At 35.9% G+C, this 22,082-nt stretch overlaps 1 protein-coding gene across 1 annotated transcript in view; it reads right to left on the minus strand.

Annotated features, from left to right (window-relative positions):
* The window catches only part of Dlg2 (discs large MAGUK scaffold protein 2), a 1,203,331-nt gene extending 1,182,222 nt beyond the window's left edge, over positions 1–21,109 (minus strand). The window contains exon 1 of the mRNA XM_052158733.1: positions 21,008–21,109. Within this exon, the coding sequence (XP_052014693.1) occupies positions 21,008–21,109 (102 nt within the window). The remainder of the gene's footprint in view (positions 1–21,007) is intronic.
* Positions 21,110–22,082: the final 973 nt, after the last annotated feature.

A 22,082-nucleotide genomic window follows, 5' to 3' on the forward strand; every position in this document is an offset into this window, starting at 1 on the left:
AGTTACTGTTTCCCAAGATCCTATAACTACAGCTAGATGCCTGCAGCACTCCAGTCAGGAAGAATCTGACATGACAAGCTAGCAGCTCAGAATGAGACTCTTCATGCCTAGGCCTATTGGCATCGCTGTCTCTTGGCTAAATATAGACTCATTTGGAATACAAAGCAATTTGAGGAAGGTGAACTCAGATTTAATCAAATTCAGGTATAATTATTCAGATTTATAAAACACAATCAGGCGATGATTATTTACTTTTTGAAAAACAAATTTTGTTAGAAAAACACATTAAAATTGTTTTTGTATGGTTTTTGGGTGCAATTATACGGATGTGAAATACAAATACCTCTAATGCTTATACACTTAGCCATGCAGTGTTCCAGGCCATTAACGTCTATTATCTTATTTAATTATCCCAACAATACTATGAGTTGGTACTATTATTATCTCTATTATTCAGACAAGAAAACCAAGGCTTACAGAGCTTATTTATCCACAGTTATTTTTGCAGAACAGGGAATATTCATACTATTTTGGCTTAAAATGCATATCATTGCCAGATGTTTTTATAGATTTTCTTCATAAAGTATTTGTATGAAATTTAAAGTTCATCTTTATTAGGGGCATTCAAATTAATGTCATAGCTATACAGACTTAGTCTCATTGAGAGATATGGAATGTATTTGTTTTCTACCATCAACAGTAATCTGTTTTGTCATAATGTCCTATGGGAAAAAAAAAACCCACAATTTTTGTACAACCCATTTCTTCTGGAATTTGCTTTAAAAATTCAATTGCTCATTTCAATTAGGTATTTTATTTAGTCTGTATCATGAGAGAAACATGTGCTAATATAATATTAAAAATACTTCACTTGAAAATTTTAATTACTCAACCTATGTCAGGAGATTCTAGCTATAAAAAATGCGTGATAGTGTTTGCATGAACCCTTCTCTTTTAAGTCATTAAAAAAATACAACTGTAATAAAAAGGCAGGGAGCCAAATCATGAGACAGATGCATCTGGTCCAAATCCTCAGACTCCTGATATTCTTTTTTTGTACAAAAATTGATTTGACCTGCTGGTAAGTTCAGACTGGAAGGCTGGCAAAGGTCAGGATACCTTTAAATAATATGTCACTTATTTCTGTTCAGTATAGTGGCTGTGTTTTTATGAAGCAGAAGTGGTATTTAATAATGATATTTCAATATAGGCTTAATCATCAGAATGAATAGAGAGGCTTTTAGAAGAAAGTAATTCATACCTAGAAACGTGGATATAGGCTTCCCAAAAAGGAATCACAAATAGCCAATACAGTAGACTTTAGATTGAAATCACAAATGAGTAAACCAAGTACAAGAAAAATTTAGCAATTTGGTTAGGAATATACAGGACTAATTTCAGATCAAGGATGCAAATATGTTGTTTAGATAACACAATTGAGTTTTTAAGTCTATGATTTGTGAAAGATATCTATTATAGGTGATAAACTCTAATTGTAATTTAGTTAGGGCTTACTCTCTCATATGTCAGTTTAGACTCTGCTGCATGTTTAAATATTATTTTATTGTATATGATTATTTTCAATATGTAACTGGGAGAATTAAATACTCTGCTACATCTGAAATTAATGACATAAACATGAGTCACTTTTAATGTGAATTTTCACTAAAAATTAATCTATAGCTAGTTTTATAAAGTCAATTTAAAATACTATTTTTGTTTCTGCCATAATTAATTGCTATTAAATATAAACAGAATGTTTTAGGTATGTTATACAACATAAAAATAAAATAAAATTCCATCTCCATTATGTGTACATGCATACGTGCATACACATATATGTATATATATATCCATCTATATTTCTCTCTGTATGTATGTATATTCATATACATGTGTGTGTGTGTGTGTGTGTGTGTGTGTGTGACAATATGAGTTTCCTTATATTGTTGGCTTCAGAGCTCATGATTTCCAGGAAGTTTTTGGATAACTTATTTTTAATGAAGGGCTCACTTCTACTTGCAAAGACCAACCCTTTGTGCCCCATTCTTTTCTGAGCTTATTGCCTAGCATTCAGAATGCCCTAGTCCTGATGTCCCAAGCAACACTCTAAATCTTTAACTTATTAGGAAAAAAAGTTAAGAGACATACTTTGTAGCCTAATAGACACATACATATAATAAAAAACACAGATTTGGTTCTTATAAATTACAAATATGAGCATAGGCAATGAGTTTTTCCAAATGTCTGAAGTGCACAGAGGTTTTTTTTTCTTTTTTCTTTTTTCTTTTTTCTTTTTACTTTTTTCTTTTCTTTCTTTCTTTCTTTCTTTCTTTTTTTTTTTTTTTGAGGAGCTGGGCAATAATTAGAAATGTCAAAAAATTGTAAGGTGCATGTTACCTGTATAACGTGATTTGATTGTTACTCTTGATTTAAGAAAGCCCTGTAAAGCATCCCTTCATGAGATCTACCCAATAAAAGAGTCAGCTCTTTGGGGAATTGAAAAGCATTGTGTAACCAAATGACCTTAGAAAGAGCTGGGCATTAATTGTGTAATCACAGATTTAAACTAATGGTTGAGATTCTCCCTAGTCAAGCACTTCAGAATTTCCACAACATTCAGATGTAACCTAAGTTCTAATTTGTAGTTTATCTCGTGAGACAAAGGCTTTTTCTCAGAGGAGAAGGGCAGCAGGACTGGGGGGAGGGAACTAGAATGGGGGACCAGGGTCCAAGAGAGGACCATGACTGGGTAGTAAAATATGTGAATGAATGAATGAATGAATGAATGAATGAATGAATGAATGAATGAATAACAAAGCAACAATAACAACAAAAAGGTTTTTTCTGTCCACATCCATATCTACCTCCTGTCTCGCCTTCTCTCTTTCTTATGGTCTACAAATCAATTCACTGCATCCTTTCTCCTTTAAAATGCACAACAAAAAGACACCTCCATTTCATAACTTTTGTTTTGGGGTAGGTGGGGAAGTAATAGAATGGCTTCAACAATTTGAGAAGCCAAGCCTCTTATATCCATGGGGGAAATAATGGGACATTTTTGAGAAACTGTATCAACTTGAATCTGAACAGCTTGTATTAAATACAGTCTATGCCATTTCCAAGTTAAATGATATGAAGAGATTCACCTAATTTATCTGATTGTATTTGTCATGTGTAAAGTGAACATAATTGGGCAACGGTCTGGTTGAAAGGGTAAATACACTTGCTGTTCAAACATGAGGACCCGTTTCACTCCCCATAGCTTACATAAAGGAAAGAACCAACTCCACAAGTTTGGACAGATGGACCATGCCATATACATACACACCATATGCTCATATGCACATCACCATCACCATCACCATCACCACCACCACCACCATCACATTTGGAGTATTAGAATATTAGATATACATATTGAGTTGACCATTTAGGACAATTGTAATCCAGAACACTTGTGAAGTAATTGTCACTTTCTTATTTCCTTTACTATAAGTTCCCAAGGTAGCTAGAGCTCTTAAAGTTAGTGGTATAATGCTTATTGTGTGCACTATTCTACAATTAACTGTATTTAACATGCCATATATTACTATAATATATGAACTAGAAATATTTACTGTATTCATTACTGAGTTAAAGGAAAGTAATTACTAAAAATAATTGGTAGTGCATGAACTCAAATAGGAATATCTAGCGAAGTCACTCTCAGAAGAGTGAAATGAAATTTTCAAAAGGAAAAAGGAAAATCAACAGAAATGCCATCTTCAAATTCCATGGGTGTTATGTAAAAATAATCTTGTACTGAGACATATTGAGACATCTTTTTATAAAATGAGACTTTGAAGCTAGAAAACACAGTTACTCTCTGTATGGGTGGTGGCAGTAGGGGAACTAATCTGGCCAAGTATAGATAGACAAAATAGCAAAAGGATAAAATATTTCTACAAATCAGTCTTCATTAAAACATACTGTCAAAATAGCATAGTGTTTTCATGTTATTATTTATTTTAATATTGTATAATTTATCCCAGATACTGTTTGCAATTATCTATGATGTCAGAACAGTTCCCCACTCGGGGGAATAGAATGACTACAAAGAACTCCTTTTATTTGAAATTGCAATTATTACAGAAGACACTGGAGATGACTTGAGCAAAGGAAGGCAGAGATGCCTGTAATACTAACCATGCTCCATCCACCCCGACTCTGCACTCGGCCTGAAGCCTACAGTCAGCTTCTGAAGGACCTTCTGCCAACACAATAGTTTCCCACTTAGACTTCTGCCAAGACATATGTATCAGTCCTGGATCCTGGAGAGCCTCCAGCTCCTGCTTCTCATTCCAGCTCTCAGGCTGTAGAGTCAAATTCCACAGACAAAACCAGCATAGGGCTGGGTACATTCTAGAGATCATGACATAGTTATGCCAAAAAGGTCACCTCATCTCCCTCTTGGATACACTCCCAGTCCTGGCTAGCTTGGACTGTTTCTGAAATTCTCAGGTTCCTGCTCTCAGACCTTTCTCTTACCCCATGCATTTTATTGCCTCCTTGAAGATCCACTAAGACATAGAACTCTCTTTGCATGCTCATGCCTGCCGGGGTTTAAATCACAGACTTTCTGAATAGCTGGTGACTTTGAATACTATTTGATCTCTGTGAACTCAGGTTAATTTTTCTTAACATAAAAATTATGATCTTCACTTCTAAGAATGTTTTTGAAGGAAAAATATTATCAATAGCTCCTCATTCAAAATAACTAAGCATTGCTTTGGTCCTGAATCTTCATCCTAGTAACCTACTGTGGGGTTTGTCTTTCTGTGACCACTACTTCTGCACATACAGACTATTAGGTATTTCACTGTGACTCTGAGGCCACGTACACAGCTCTGCTCTCTTTTTCTGTTTTCTTTTTTATTGAAAGACTGAGGACAAGAAAATTGTAGAGTTCCCAAGAGTAGATCTGATTCCAGAATGGAAGGATTGGAATGCCTGACACCGGAATTTCCTTCACCCGTTTTCTCTTGCATTCTTCAGTGCCTTTGTCTCTATGGCTCTAGGGGCTTGAACACACTTGAGAAAAAATGTACTTAATCAAAACTCACAATGGCTTATTATGTCAGATGAATGAAGAATCTCTATGCTTACATTTAATGAGTCACCTTCCTTTGCAAAAATAAATGTGTGGGCTTTCCAAAAAGACAGTAAGGTACTGCCATGCACATTTAGATTTGAGCAAAGCCAAAAAAATACTGAGGGAAATGGGTTTCATACAGAGGAGAAATACTGTAGAAATGAGAGATCTGGTAAGTAAAAGAAGCAAATGCTGCCATTTAGATTTGAAAATTGACTTCTGCAAATGATGCACCCTCAGATAAACAAAAGTTCATTTTCATATAATGACATGGTGTGAATTGGAGTTTTTTCAGGAGGTAAAGTGAAGGAGAGGAAATGGTTTTATCATACAAATCTGATGAGATTAACACAAGCAAATCATCCAAGTGTTGGTCTTTGAACATATTTGTAGAAGTTTAAGAAATTCTTTAAATAGGAATCTCCACATGAGCTTATAATTTTACCTGCTCCTCAAAACGTAAAATAGTAGTAAAACAAAATCTAATGTAAGAGAGAGAGTGTGTGTGTGTGTGTGTGTGTGTGTGTGTGTGTGTGTGTGTGTGAAGAGAAAAATAGTGAGTAATGTCCTTGGAATAGTACACCTCCATATCATGTGTTCAAATGCTTTACATAAAAATAATAATATCCAATATTTTTTGGTAAATACCATACTAAATTCTGGTTTATCTTAATTTACAAAACAATTTAATTCTTCCAATATGTATTTTAGTAAACTATTAGCAATCCCATGTGCACATGGGGACTAATCTTTGTGAATTTTAAATACTTTGTATACATCTTCATGACCAGTAAACAGTTGGAATCAGTTTTCAACCTGTCACTCAAATTTGCAAGTCTCCTTCTATCTCTGTAATAAGCTATTTTTACAAATATCAATCCCTAAGCTTCCAGAGGTTAGTTCTAGGCTTTGCTAATTAATGAGTTTTCAATTCCTCATTCATAAAGTGGGACAAATGTCTATACAGAGATCCTGTCATATATAAATCAAATGACCATCAGTGTTTATTATGCACCAGCTAGCCTGCACTTTATGGAATATGCAACCTAAGATTTTCCATGTAGCCTAAAATTAATTGAAAAATAACTTTTAAAATGCCCAAGCATTTTAATATTCAAATGGTTCAAATGCTATTGGTCAGTGTTTTCCTATGCAACTAATATATCCATTTTCTTACTTTTACTTTCTCATTTTTCTTGACTTGAGCCTTTTAGATCGAAGCCATATGCAACCTTAATCTATAGGAAATGGCTGGCTTATTCTTTTTATATGAATGTTATTTCCTAAAGTAGATAGGTGAAAACACATATCTGCACATGCTCATTTCTAGAAAAGATGTGAGATAGCTTGTCAGTTAATTTAAGAACCTTTCAGCTGGCTGCTCTTAGCAATAATCTTCCACAGTTCTGCCTACTCGGCCAGAACAATTTCCTTAAGGGGATAAAGCATTCAAAACATTTTAGTGAAGAAATGGAAAATAAATGACTTTGACCTGTACTTAAATTCAGAAGCCCTTTCAAGGGACCGAGTGAGTCTATTTGAAATCGAGAAGATGCTGCTGCTGGATGTCTGTAGGCACACGTAATAGTCCAAGGTACTTTTTTTGGTGTCATTTTGTGACTACACACCTGAAACAGTCCCAAGAGACTGCATCATAAAGGGGCCAGAGTCCTGTGGGATGGAGAGACCTAGACTTCATCTTAGAAAGGGAAAGTCAAAGTCCTAAGAGTCCACCTGCAAACCATTCCATTCTAGTAATGACACTAAATAATTCTGAGGTTGTCACAGAGATTAAAGCTGGTATCAGTTTACAAGCAGCAAAACCACAGTGAATTCCATTTTTGAAAATCTATCAACTGTTTTAATGTTTTTAAACCTTCTCATCACACGTGTGATTGTGAACATTACACTTGAAGTCATCCATTTGTCCACTTACCCCCTCGCTAAGTACTGATTGACTTCCAGATACTAGTTCACAACTGAAAATTCATTTATTAGTTAGTAAGTACCTCATAGTTATTGATAATGTCATAAAGTAGAATCCAAGAGAGATTAAATGCAGTTAATAATATCTTTAAATTTTCTAAAACCAAAATATCATGGGCATCATTATGACGATCAAGGAGGGATATATGGGAGGGTTTGGAGATATATGAAATGTGAGAAATGATAAAATCTTATCATAATCTCAAAAATAAAAGAAAAAAGTAGGATAGGTTCTTCTTTGAAATGACAGTTTAGTTTAAAATAAAATGCATAAACCTATCACACTATAAGCATAGATGATTAAGTAGGTGGAATGTTTGCATCAGCAGGTTAGTACACAAGCGTGCCAGGGATGTCCCAGACTCTTCTTTCTTAAGCCTTTGTAATAATTTTGGATAACTCAAAAGAAAGAATCCCATGACTCAATGGGAATGGAGAGAATCTGGTGGCCAGGGAAGCCTTCTGGAGGAAGAGGACACAAACTGATTGCTCAAGGATAAAATGGATAAATACAGCACTCTTTGGTCTCCCTCCTTGGAAAAAGTCCTTTCCATTATCAGGCATAGGGCAAATGCAGAAAGGGATAAATGTTTATTTGTTAAATAAACTAATAATATTCTTTTTCGTAAGTAAGTGGCACTTTATATGTAATAAATAACAATACAAGGTGACAGATGTTAAAAAGCCAAATGAAGTTATACAGACAAATTTGGGGGTGCTGTCTAGCCAAACAGTAGGCAAGAAAAGGATGCTGCACTGTCATATGTCAAGGTCACTTGATAGATAGTAAGCAAGCAGACTTAGTCAACCATCTCAGGGATACTGCATAAATGGTATATTAAAACACCTTCACAGACATTGCAGTTTAATGGTTGGATTAAATAGCATTTACTCTGTCATGTGGACCAAGAATCAAAAAAAGAAAAAAAAAACGCTATCACCTATGGGCATAATATGAGATCTTTAGATCAGTCTCAAATTATGACTAATTTGCTTCCCAAACCTGAAGGAAATAACATAGATTTTTAACTAGTCAGAGAGTTAAAAACCAATGAAAACTAGATTGTTGCAAGTTCATTTAAGTCTAGTATGTATTAATTTTCAAAATATTCAGTCCTATCATAATAGAATTTGATTTGTTTTTTCCTTAGTTGATTAAGAGGAAATAGTTAAAGATAACATCATGAATTAAATGAAAAAGACAATTTAACTCAACAATTTAAAATTTTTTTTTGCTTTTATTCAGGGATATATTTCTTTAAAGACATTTAAACAAAATATATCCTAATGTCAGATATTTATCCAAAATTAGAGAACACTGTGATATGATGAAGTAAAATCACACATTTGAGGGCTATGTTTTTGGGTTGTGTTGGTTTGGTCACAAAATTTAGAAATTTTCACACTGAATCTGTAGGGATAGACTAAAAAAATGTTTTAGGATCTAATAGTATATAAAACCAAGTTAAAATCAGCTATACATTGGTTGTTAGTAGAAAGCTGATTTAACTTAGAATAAATTTATATGATTTTAAGTTGCCTCCTATACTCTCAAGATTTCCACAGGTTAAGCCAGTTTTACAATTAGTTATGGATTTGGATTCAAAGATACATTGTTTCTACAAATTCCTATAGGTTAAAGAAGAAGAATTTGGGCATAGATTCTTGTTGAGTCTCTTGGCTTGACTGCACAAATATAAATGATTTAAAGTGGAGAATAAATACACAAAATTAGTTTGATTAGAACAGGAATTTACCATAAAGTGAGTTGCACTAGAGTTGAGAATGGCTGGAGTATTAAAGGCTCATTCAGTACAGTTCATGATATGTAAGCACAAAGACCTGAGTTCAAATGAAAAGAGCTGGGCACATATCTTCAATGCAAGTTCTTGGGAAGTAGAGAGAGGAGAATCTCTGAAACTTAATGGCCAGCTATTCCATCAAATCACTGAGCTTCAAACAATACAATGGAAAGCAATACAGGACAAGACCTGTCATTGATCACTGATCTACACACACACACACACACACACACACACACACGCAAACCCGGCAGTTAGCTATGCCATAGACTGCATTAACAATGCATTCTCACTTCTGCCTATTCAAGGTACACAACAGACATTATATTTTCATGACAAGTACTACCTGTAGAAACAGAAGGAAAAAGTGGACCCATATCCTGAATTAATGCTTTTACACAGGCACAATTTTACTTGGAAGAAACATGTTATTACACCTATTAGAAGTAGAGGTGTAATAACATGTTTCCTTTTGTACGTTCTCCAAGGGTCCTGTATCATACCTTCTCTCTACCCTTTCAGATTCAGGCAGATCATGCTACTTATTTGATTACTAAATGAGTATTATGGGATAAGCCACAAGCAAAGGGTCCACCCTCTGCCTTTGGCAATATTGCAGAAATATTTCAGCATAATACTTGGTTGGAATGGTTCAACTTTAAGTAATGCTTAGTGTTTGACCAACAAGGAAAGGAGATGTTATACCAACTTAAAGTCAGAACCTGGGACTTCACCATCTTAGCTGTGACTACACACTTTGTGACTTTGCCCTAGGTTAATAGAATCAAATATATATATATATATATATATATATACATATATGTATGTATATATATATTTCATATGTTTCATATATATATGTGAAAGTGTCACAAGGAAACCCATTATTATGTATCATTAATATATTCTAGAAACTTAAATTACATAAAAATAGAAAAAAGGACATTTAAGAATATGTGGTAGAGTCCCTCATTGTTACCTTTTTGTAATGTAAATATTATAGAAAAAGGAACTTAAGTGGATATTAGCCTATAAACTTTGAATACCCAGGACATAATCCACAAATTAAATGATGTCCAAAAAGAATAAAAGAATGGAGGAGTGGGCCCTGGTTCTGGAAAGACTCAGTGCAAGAGTATAGGGGAATTAAGGAATTTTGGGAGTTGAACCCAAGGCCTCACATGTTCAGCACAAACTCTATTTTTAAGTTTCAGCTCACCCTGCAAATAGTTGTTGAATCAGAAAGTTTTATAAGGTGTTGTAAACTTGCAATGTATTTTTATATGATATGCTATGGCTTATATAACTCATTAGAAGCAACTGATATTAAATAATAAAATAAAATGTACAAAACTGGTAAGGAAAAATTTTACTCTTGTATATTCTAATAGCCACAGCACATATTTCTTAATTTTTTGTATAAGAATTTTATCTATTAATTTCATTTTGTGTTTTAACTTTTTATTGATTCTTTGTGAATTTCACATCATGCACTCAATTCCACTTATTTGCCCATTCCTTCATTTCTGGTATTTACCCTTGCAACCTCCCTATTAAAAGAAAAAATTAAATTTTATGAATTAAAAAAATAAAACAACCAAACAAGAAAACATCAAAAAAAAAAAAAAAAAGAAAAGAAAAGAAAAAGGAACTGATGGTCAAAAAATTTAGCTCAATAAAGAGAATTTTCCTCAGTACTCTTCAGTTTTCCTTTGTCAACTCCACTGAGTTGCTCTTGAGAGCCATAAGATAAACATATCAAAGTGCTATCTATATAAAAATGACAGACATTGTTTTAAAATACAAATAAAGTAAAGATCGAGGCTTGTTTCTACTTAGACAAAAAAAAAAGAGGTCAAGACAAAGACATACCTGTAAGGCATCAAGTAAATACAGGATGCCCACTAAACCCTGTAAACATCTTCACACAAGATCCTCACAGAAATTCAATGAAACATTACTGAAACAGACAGTTTGCATAGCCCTTGTTTCTTAGTTCCTTGCAGCTATTTTCTTCCTTCAAAAACATGTTTGAGATAAAAATTCAACCCTCCAAGCTTCGGAGAATGTCTATACCCACTTCAAGCAAAATAGGCAACCAGTTTCCACCCTCAGCAAGCTCATAGCCTCTCTCCTCACACTGTTTTAGATAAGAACCTGTCAGCACTTTTATTATAAAATCTTTTTCTTCCCTCTAGCTTGAGAGACCAACCATAGCAATTTGCTGGGGAAATAGCTCGAGTTAAGAAAGGGCATTGCACAAGGCTCAAGCACAGAAAGAAAATATTTTCATTTTATAGAACTCAAGAAAGGTTTACTTGAGAATTATATAGCCTGCAGAATCCCTAGGATTATTTCTTTGGGGTAGTGATTTGATCTTCAAAGTAAAGAAAATAAGGTTCACTGAAATTTTAAACAAAACCCAAAGCATCATATTTTTGGAAATAGGTTATCTTCTTGGATACCTTTGGGCAGCAATAGCTATGACACCAAAAGGTATAATAATACATGTTTCTGAGTCTGTGTGCACATGGTAGAATATCTGAGGTCTGGAAGCATCTTCTCCTAAAGTCTGAGATGAAGTAACAGAGGAAAAGAATGTAGAGCCAGAACTAATCAAAATAGGATAAAAACAGAGCATATATTACTGATAGGTTAAATGAAAGTGCTCGGGGACACCTCAGGGAATGTAGGTCTGATGGAGATAATATTTTATCACATTCACAGGATGAGCCCTCCTCTTCCCTGGTACTTAGTGTTATGAATAACAATAAAAAGGATGTTTTTCTGGATGATTTCAAGACTATGCAAATACAAATAAAGTAAACAAGAAGAAATTCCATCTGAGGGACTAAAAGAAAGAAAACAATGTTTATTTACTTAATGAATATTGATGCCAGATATTACATATTGGTTGTCTTAGTTTGTTGGTGTAATGAAGCAAATAAACCTGTTTCTCTCCATTAAGCAGACGGGGAACCTGAAACTCCAGGGAGAAAGAGTTTTCTCAAGGGCATATAGTTAATGCTCCAGTCACACCATTTTTAATATCAAAAATGAAATCAAAGCTGTGGGCACATAGTGATTGATGATAGATGTGAAACCCACTGCAAATTGTTTTCCTGAGTGATCTAATGCAATGATTTAGAAAGGCCAAATAAAGTTCAATCACTTTGAAAAGGGTTTCTATAACTTCACCTAAAGCTACCAGTGATCCTTTTGTCTGTTTGCTTCATGCTGGTGGAAGAGATACCCATCCTGACAGAATTTAAGAGTAAACTTAGAATATAAACTATTTACAGGGATTCATTTAATGTTGGTTTGACGTATGAAGAAGTAATAATACTAGAGGGGGAAGTCAATGTCTTTCTGAAGGTACATATTCTAAGAAAGGTATAGATTCATTTATTCCAAGATTTTGGAAAACAAGCTCATAAATGGTAATTACATACCAAGAATTAGTTCAACTCAACTCCTGTACATCCATTTTTTAATATAGGTTTCGTACTACAAGTTAAAGGCTCCTAAGACAAGGACTATATATTGTTGTGATTGACTGATTATTCTAAAATGCCTATTGTAAACTCTAAACATAGAAAAAATGGCCAAGGGTCAACTAGAAATGTTGAACAAGTATACTCACATTCTTCCAAGTGGAGAATATTTTAAAAAAGAAATAAAGACATGGACTCAGGTGTGGAAAAACGGGAGAGAGGCCCAAAAAGACAGGAGAAGGAATGGAAATATGCAGCTGTGCGGTAGCAGGAGGGTGTGGGGGAATCTCTAGGAAATCCCCAAGACCTGGGGTGGGGGAGGCTCACAGGAGTCAATGAAGGTTATCTTAGCAGATAAGCCTAACAGTTGGGATATGGAACCTAAAGAGGCTGCCTTCTGTAGCCAGGCAAGACATCCAGTAGAACAATATGGACAACAACCCATGCACAAAACCTAATCTAAAATTTGCCTAAAAGAAATGCAGAGGCAAACATAAAGCAGAGATTGAAGGAATGGTCAACCAACAACCAGCCTAACTTGAGACCCATCTCATGGGCAAGCTCTAATCCCTGGCACTATTAATAATACTCAGTTAGGCTTACAGACAGGAATCGAGCAAAACTGTCCTCTGCAAGGGTCTACCCAGCAGCTGACTAAAATAGATGCAGATATCCACAGCCAAACATTGGATGGAGATCAAGAACTCTTATGGAAGAGTTGGAGGAAGGACTGAAAATCCTGAAAGGAATAGGAACCCCCACAGGAAGATCAACAGTGTAAACTACCCTAGACCATTGGGAACTCTCAGAGACTGAGCCACCAAACAAAGAGAATACAAGGGCTGGAGCCAGGCCTCTAGCACATTTGTATCAGAGGGTTGCCTTGTCCTGCCTCAGTGGGAGAAGATTTGCCTAATCTTGCAGAGAATTGATGCACTAGGGTGGGAAGACCCCAGGGGAGAGGGGTCCACTTAGAAGCGAAGGGGAGGAGGATGGGGGAAAGATGCAGTGCTGTGAGGAAGGATCAGAAGAAGGGCAGTGTTTGAGATGTAATAAATAATAAGGCCTACAAGAAAAAGTATGTAGGCCTCTTAACCAGTAAGTCAATTGACACGTTCAATGGCTGTCATATTGTTTGAGATCTCATGAAAGTGACATCACTAGCCAGGATTTCCTTACCGATTATTTCAGATGTAACAGTTTAATATTATTAATCCCAAGGTGTTATGTCAGTGACAACAAAACAGACGTACACTTTAGAAATTTTGACTAGTTTTTGTGTTGTTACTTATCAAGTGAGCTGCTTTAAACCACCTCAGAATCATGGCCAAAACTATTATAAAAGTAATGCAAAGAAAGTATTATTTTATTATTTCATTTATTTTATATTATTTTCCACTTTTATTCACTGTGCACTTATTACTATACATATCTATCACTACTTGCTCATTTATTTTATAAATACTTATTGACTGACATTTATGAAAAATACACATCTCATTTTACTCCCCCTTTTAGTTACTATTTAACACAATGAAAACAAATTATAGTTCAGAGGAAATAGAATTTACAACCAGATAGCATAATTGCCATGTGAGCTGAAAGTATTAGTTGCTAGAAGTGGTTCATAGGAGACTAGAAATATTTTAGTTCAGAAAGAGTAATTTTACTTACAGGACTTCAGAAAATTAGCTTAAAAAAGTCCCTGAGTCAGAACAAGCCCAAGGCTCCATGAGATAGCAGCTTTCTTGGGGTCCTGAATTCTCACTCAAAATTGCTTCTCAGGAAGCATAGTTTAATGGCAGAGTAATTATCTACCATCGTTATTTATGTAATCTTTTAGGCGTTCTAATCTTTGGAAGTCTAACACGAAATCACCAAATGTTTAAAAGACCTTGAACCAGTGTATTCTTGTCACAGGAGACACAGCACAAGCAGCGTGTTTGTGACACTCTCAGCACCTGTGTCAGCTTTTAGCTCATTTCTCTCTCTTTCTAGGTCAGGTTTAATCTGGTGTTTTTGAGGTGTGATTTACAAAAACTTCTAGATTCTGTGTACTGTAGCATTAAAACACTTTAATAATCTAATGATAAATTCAGAGATGTCTGTTTTACAGACAGAAATATCAGTGCACTCAACTGAACTGTTTTGTTGTTAAACTGCACATTTTCTAGCAGTAAGCAGAGTGGTTTTAATAAAATAGGAGAGAAATCTATTGGATATTTATCACATATCAGGCAATGTGCTAAATGTTCTTATTGGAATAGCTCACATAACTCTATAACAGCCAGAAGGGTGCGGGGTGCTATTTCTCCTGCTTCTTCTTGATGAAATGTGTCACTTTTCCTGTTACCTCACCTTGAGGCCTAGAACTTCTATCACACAGTAGTCATGACATAGAAAGACTAACACTGAGTTAGAAATAGGAAGACCTGGTTGTAGCTGTGACTTTGCCTCACTGAGTGACCTTGAGCAGGGCATCTCCTGTCTACATGATTTAGTAACCTCATGTAGAAAATGAGAGAATGAGTTCTATGAAAAATAGTGTGTTGAATCAAACTCCTCTCAAAAGAAATAGCTTTAGCCACTTATAAGGTAGGACTCAGTCCTCTGGAGACTATGTCTTGAATTCAAATTCACATGTGTTCCCTGAAAGATAGGAAATTTACTTCTAGATTATATGTACTTGTAGAAAATAACTTGCCATCTGAAAGAGTACTGTAGCTATTCAGGAAATTAAGTCAGGCTCTAGATATAAAGTAATTACATCCAAATTTTAGAGCTACTATGTCCCTTTCTGGGTATATTTTAAAATGTGTACAGCATAGTTCTCTCACTGTAACTATTGTAAAGACTAATAAGGTGACATTTGAAACAGTGTCTAGAACATGGAGAACATGGTAGAATCCAGCACCATCCCTGTATGTGTGTGTGTGTGTGTGTGTGTGTTGGAACAATTATAAGTTACTGCATGGATACTGAAAATATCTTCTCTCTAATGTACTCATGTTGAATATTTAGGTTTTTTTTCAATATTACATATTCTTACATTGAGATACACCAGTATAGTCAGGAGGCTCACATTAAATTAAAATTTAACAAAGTTTTAATTCTATGAGAATAAATAAATTGTCTCTTATTTGTAAATTTATAAACTTGAGGGATATATTAAATCTGGAGAAAGTCTTAAATATAACATAATTTGTTGTAGTGAAAATTCATACAGCTACCTTAAAATAAACTTAGATTATCAATTAGCTTAAATAGACCTTATTTCTTTATTATAGTCAAAGAAATGATTTCAAATCTATTAAAGGACATATTCCCTGGGATGGATGTTTTAATTTTTATATTAGAAAATATGTGGATGGTATACATAGCTAAATATAAGGGTACCCAACTAATATAAATATTAAACTATGTCCACAAAGACCAATGCATGTTTAAAACGTCCAAATTCAAAACCTACTGGAGTATACATGAATTTGTTTCTGAGATCCGCTCTTACTGACGTTGGCCTTATAATGTAGTCCGTGTTTACCTCAAACTTGTATTCCTCATGCCTCCTTTTCAGTTCTCGGAGGACAGCTGGGCACATACATTTAGAAATAAGCTATACACAAACCAGTGAAATCAAAACCCACTGGGAAAACACACACTAAAATTATTAAAAGTTTCATCTCTACACTGTTGGGATTCTAAGTTCTATATAATTTTTTCTCATTTTCAATTTACTTCAATTAACACAGATTAATTAAAAAAAAAAACAAAGAATATACCAAAATAGCTGAACTTTTCAATATTCAAACTACTTTGAGAAAAGCTATTCTTCCAATAACAAAAATATACCAAGTGATATGGGAATTTTGAATACCTGAGACAATCAATCATATAAAAACAATGGCGGCTTGATTAAAATGAATAAGCAAGAGTAAACAAGGATAGTTGTATGTAATAGAATGAGCCCCTGTGGATGGAACAGACAAGGACCAGGAGAGCTGTCCACCCAGCAAGTGCTGACGTTGGCTTCGGCTCCTGTGTGTGTTTAAGAGCATCCTCAGGAGGTTTGGGATTTTCAGCCAACTTCTTTCTTTTCATCCTGCATCCCCCAACCCCAAGTTTCATCCTGCTGTGTTTTGTTTCCTTCCCTGACTTATTTCTGTGCCTTCCTGATCACTATGGTAACTAGAATAATAACAATTTTAAAACCCCCAAGATAGTTAAAGGCAAATAGTTTAATCTAAGGGCATAATGTCATTACATTATGATTTGAGTTGTTATAATAACAAATTGGAGAAAACTTGAGGTGCACTAAAATTTGAAGTGTCTGTTTTTAATAAATAGATTTAAGATGTACAATATATTTTGTGAAACAGTTACCACTCTCCTTGTATTAAAATATCCATCACCTTGGAGGGGTGTGTGTGTTTGTGTTTGTATGTGTGTGTGTGTGTGTGTGTGTGTTTGTGTTTGTGTGTGTGTGTGTGTGTGTGTGTGTGTGTGTGTGTGAACTTAAAAGGGACTTGTCAGGTGATATTTCACTCTAGCTTTGATGTGAACTTTCCTAATGGGAAATTATGTTGAAGACTTTTCAATATATCATCTTTGGAAAAATGTCAGAGATGTCCATTCAAATCTGTCAGCTATTTTTAGCATGAGTCATATTTCAATTACATCTTTCTTAACTTCATAAAGCACAGTAAACAGGAAGAAGATATTTTAAGAATAATCTGAGAATGTTAGGAGATCAAATATTCTGTGTTTACTGTGTGACTCTGCTTTTGAAATGGTAGAGATGAGAAAGCAGAGAGGAGAATGAAAGGAGAGGGTCAAGGGTACTTAACATTCCTCAGTTCCGCCACAGACAAAATAAAGGAGAGGCAGCTATACAAGCTGCTCCTCAGGACTGCATTCATCATTTGGGTCTTTGCAGATAGAGAAGTGAGTCAACTGAAAATGAAATGGAAGCCTACTTTCTGATGACACATGAACAAGAAAAATAAACTTCTAGAGAGTCCCGTTTCCACAGAAGTGATTCCCCAAAACTCAACTGTGTGGTGACAATGATGGATTGGGAAAACAGAGGATCAGTCTAATGGAAAACACACATGCAAAGGCAATTCTAGTTCTTCTCATGAGACTCTAAAGACACGTGACTGTGGGTATTTTGGAATTTAGGAAAAGGATTGAAATCGCTTCTCTCAGGAGCGTCAAAATTCCTTTCATAGTTCCATTGTTGTATTTTAATGTACAGTATCTATTACAGTACCTGAAATAGAGCCTAGTACAGTCATAAGTTATAGTTAACTAAACAAAAGGAGAGCCAGCACATAGAAAGGAGGCCGCTGGAGAACGTTGAAAAATATAAAACATTTAGGAGCATGTCTATTTTGACTATCAAATATATCAGCATCCTTCAAATCACTACATGTTAGTAAGATATTAAGAACACTTTGCATATGATTTTTAAGCTGAAAATCTGGTCTAAACAAACATGGGTTTTAGGCTTTACCATGTTAAGTATCTTCCAGGAAAGAAAAGAAATACACATCTTAATCTTATTTTTGTACATCCTAGAAAATATGAGATAAACACACATTTCTGGAAGCTCCTAATTAGCAAATGTCCCTCTAAATTTTATTTCAAAATTACTTAATTTTTTTACTTTAAAATTAACTGGTTAAAACTGTTTAAAAATCCAACTGGAATAGTAGTCCTTGTGTATTTTTCTTAAATCAATATTATAAGTAAGATAGTGATATGCTATGTCATTTAACTTTAAAACCATAGAGGACTAGATTTGGAATTTGTTACAGGCTGAGTATTTGATGATCAGATGAAATAATGATATCTGAGTGTTATTAATTTTCATATACCTCATTTTATGAATGTTCTATCAATACCTAAGTACCTTCCACCTATGAACAGTTAGCCCAGTGTACTGCAACCTGGAGAAACATAATGTTACAGATCCTAGCCAAAAAAGACAGAAAACATCTGTACAGTGAAAGTGTTTCCTCTTTCAGAAGAATGGCTGAGCATTGCCCTTGCTGAAGCCAAAGCCACGTGAAAGCACCAGTCCTGATGAACGCATACACATTAAGGACTGTTTGCACCTCATTTAAACTTCCCTTTGCATTGATGATATAGGAATAAGTGATCCTGTACTTATCACTGTTGTTATTTTATCTGAGAACACTGAGACTTGAGACAGGATACATATATTACCAGTGAAATCTACTTTTGAAAGCCCACTGTTCAATAGGAAGTCTTTCATACTGTATTGTATTATTACCTGTTAAATGAGTTTGAAAGCTTCACTGAGGAAAGCAAGTTTATAAAGTCCTAGTGGTATTTTTGTATTTAAGACACCAAGGTTGATGTCTTACATTAACCAGTTCATAATTAACCACCGGAGAAGTATAGTTAGGACATAGTATTATAATAGTATAATATGGAACTTTTGAGAATTATCATATTCAACTAATTGACAATGTAGAGTGGATTTGTCTCTCTCTAGAAAAATAGTTTGTTTTTGTGGAATTAATTTATCTTTTTCAGAAGACAAAGTCAACTTGATTTGGATGTTTTATTCTGTTGACATGAATCATTGTCAACGTGAACTTGTTACACCAGAACACTGAAAGAAATAGAACCAAAAGAAGTTAAATTAATGTAGTTAACCAGCTGTTTTAAAAGGTGGTGATAATTAAACCCATTTCTTCCAATTTGGTTTTGAAAACCAGTGAAAACATATCAGCATAAAAGAAACTTCTCCAAACATAACCTAGGCTATTAGGATATAGAGTCAACAGTCCTCATACCAATAGCTCATCATATTTGATTATTTTAGCTTGTGCTTACTTTCCCTCAACAAGAAATTCACCTTTCCTTGTTAATAAGCATTTAGCACTACAAAGCAATTCTCATAAGTTTATGAGGATGGATTTGAAATGGTACTCAGTATCATTTGAAATGATATCTTATCCACTGGGAATTTGTGTACAGTCAGTTGAGAAAATGTATAAGAACACACAAAGAAGTGGTAAGTTGTGTGGAGGAAGGACAAACTAGTTATAGGATGCTAATCTCTCATGTACCATGCCAGGGATAAACATACAAGTCTTCAATAATCTAAGACTTAGTTAAGGCTATTCAAAAAAGATACACATCACCAATTAATATGTTATATTTTTTAAAGCTGATCCTAAACTTGTTATATATACCAAAAACCACAATAATAAATGGTATTCATTTCTCTCTTAAAGACTTTTGCACAAGATAATATCTGAGAATGTTGGAGTGTGTGTATGTATTGGAGGGGGGACTCTCAGAAATTTCCTCACCTACATTTCTCATTTTATACAAGAAAACGTAAAGGTCCAAGAAAAGAGTTTCTAGCCAGTACAAGGCACTTAACACTCAATATTTCTGTTAAGCCTCCTTCGAACATTACCCATGAACTGGAGTGTCTCAGTAATTTTAGTAAGGTGTTAAGCAACTGTCCCATTCAGTCTCCAGTAGTATCTTTCAGAACAGAAGGGATCACGGGATCACGTGATGTGTGTGTTCACTTAAAGATGTACAATTTCCTTACTATGGATAAAGTATCCCCACTATCACACACACTTCCCTTTAGATAGTCATCAAAGCAGCCACAAGAAGTGATTTCTAGAAACAAATGAATAAACCCACAAAGTTGTCACCGTAAGTAAAAGCTCATAGTCCCGAGGAGCAAAGAACAGGTACGCAGACCACTCGTGGGCAGTAACCTTGCCAACAGCAAGTTCTGGTAGCGTCCACCACAGTCAACAAAAAAGCTCTAATAAATCCTTTCAGACAGGAGTACCTGTTTCAAAACCCTTCAAACCTCATTCCTTCGAACACTGAACAACCTTACACAACTCTGGGATAGGGAAGTCATTTGCTGCAAACTTCATGAAGAACTGTGCTGGCCATTTCTTGTTAAACATTTGGCTTGTTGGTTTTAAATGAACTGGTAAAGGCGAAGACTATCCTGAGACTGAGGACTACATAAATATATCTCTAGACTTACTGTCAAAAAGTAGACATAAGCCCCTCCCTCACCTTTGGAAAGCTCATTAGAAACGAAGCCTCTCAGTTTTTTTTTTTGTTTGTTTGTTTTTTTGTTTTTTTTTTTTTTTTGTGGAGAACTTCTATGGTCCCAAGTACATTACCCCACAGCTTCGGTGGGTGAGAGTCAGTCTGAAGCTTTCCTTCCGGAGCATCCATCCCAGCTCCGGGAGCTAATCGCTAGCTAAAAGCAAGAAGAAATCCCAAGCACAGAGACATCTAAGGCGCCCTCTTTTCTAGAGCGCTTGTAGCTTCTGTGTGCTCCATACAGGGTCCTGTCACCACCTAGCTATCATGCCAACACCGGCCACTGGAAAAAAAAATCATTGAGCTCTCCTGGCTCCAAACCCCAGCCTGCTCCGGAGTGGACAGAGCAGTCACACAGCGTCTGTCGGTCTCCCAACAGGCAGACACATAAACAAACAACAAAAGAAATTGTTTGCGCTCCCCAGGGAGGCCAGCATGCATTAAAATAAGACATGAATCCCTTGTCCTACCTTGCATCCAAACATCAACGACAAAGTGTTGTTGGTGCAAGCAACTTTGCAGTGGCAAATCATTGGTGTAAAACAGTCAGGGTCCTTAAGAACAGGGGACATTCCTTTTGGGCTGCGGCAGTGGCAGCTCTCTGGGGGAACCGAACTTGGTGCTCACCCAGTTTTCAGAGAGACAGCCTGCCTAGACAGCCTAGACCAAGGAGCGGCAGCTGTGATCGCTGCCCCCTGCGCCTGGTGCAGCCATCCCCGAGCCTAGGTGCAAGCACCGCTGCCGCCAAGTACGGTGCGTCTCGGGGTCTGTCTTCCCAAGAGAACGAAGGGTGGGGGAAGGGGCAGAGAGCGAAGAAGGGTTCCCCACTATACGGAAATTGAAGGAGGTAAAATAAAAATAATTATAAATAAATCAATCAAAATAAAAGGAAGCAGGGCGCTTTTGAGGAGGGTTCAAAGGAGGTGGGGCAATATTAGCATGTAAAAGGATGTGCCCGCCTACTCGCCCCAGTCACACTAGATCGTCAAGCAAGCTGAAGGGGGGGGATGAGATTATTCCCTCTGAAGGAAATTTTAAAAAAGACGAAAGGAGAAAAAAAAAATCCACAATGCAGTTCTCAATTTGGTAAGAAGCCAGTGGCTTGCTGCTGCAATTCAGAGTCACCGTGGGGAGCGCTGGCCCAGAGAAGTGGGAGGGAGGGGCGGGGTGAGGGAGAGAGCAGGGCACGCCGTTCGTTCGCTAGCTTGGTAGCGCTCCGGATGCTACCAAGAAGTCCCTGGTTAGGCAGGTGGGCCATTCCCAGGTGATGTGACCCCGAGAACACACAGGACCCTGTTACTACCGCTGCCTCAGAGTGGACATCCTCAGAGGCTGAGTTCCTGGGAAGAGGCGGACAGCGCCCAGCAGTGGAGGGACTGTCCTCCCCACCCCCACACAAGAGCTAGTAGAGGAAGGGGGAGGGTAAAGTATCCAGCAAAGAGATCTGATGTAGTATTTATTAGGCTCCAAAAGATTAATGCTTTCCGGGTCAGCGAGTCCACTTGCTCTATGGGTTGTAAAGGGGGGCCTCAAAACCAAGCCTCT

This window comes from Apodemus sylvaticus, chromosome 1, assembly GCF_947179515.1.
Source record: "Apodemus sylvaticus chromosome 1, mApoSyl1.1, whole genome shotgun sequence".
Taxonomy (NCBI): domain Eukaryota; kingdom Metazoa; phylum Chordata; class Mammalia; order Rodentia; family Muridae; genus Apodemus; species Apodemus sylvaticus.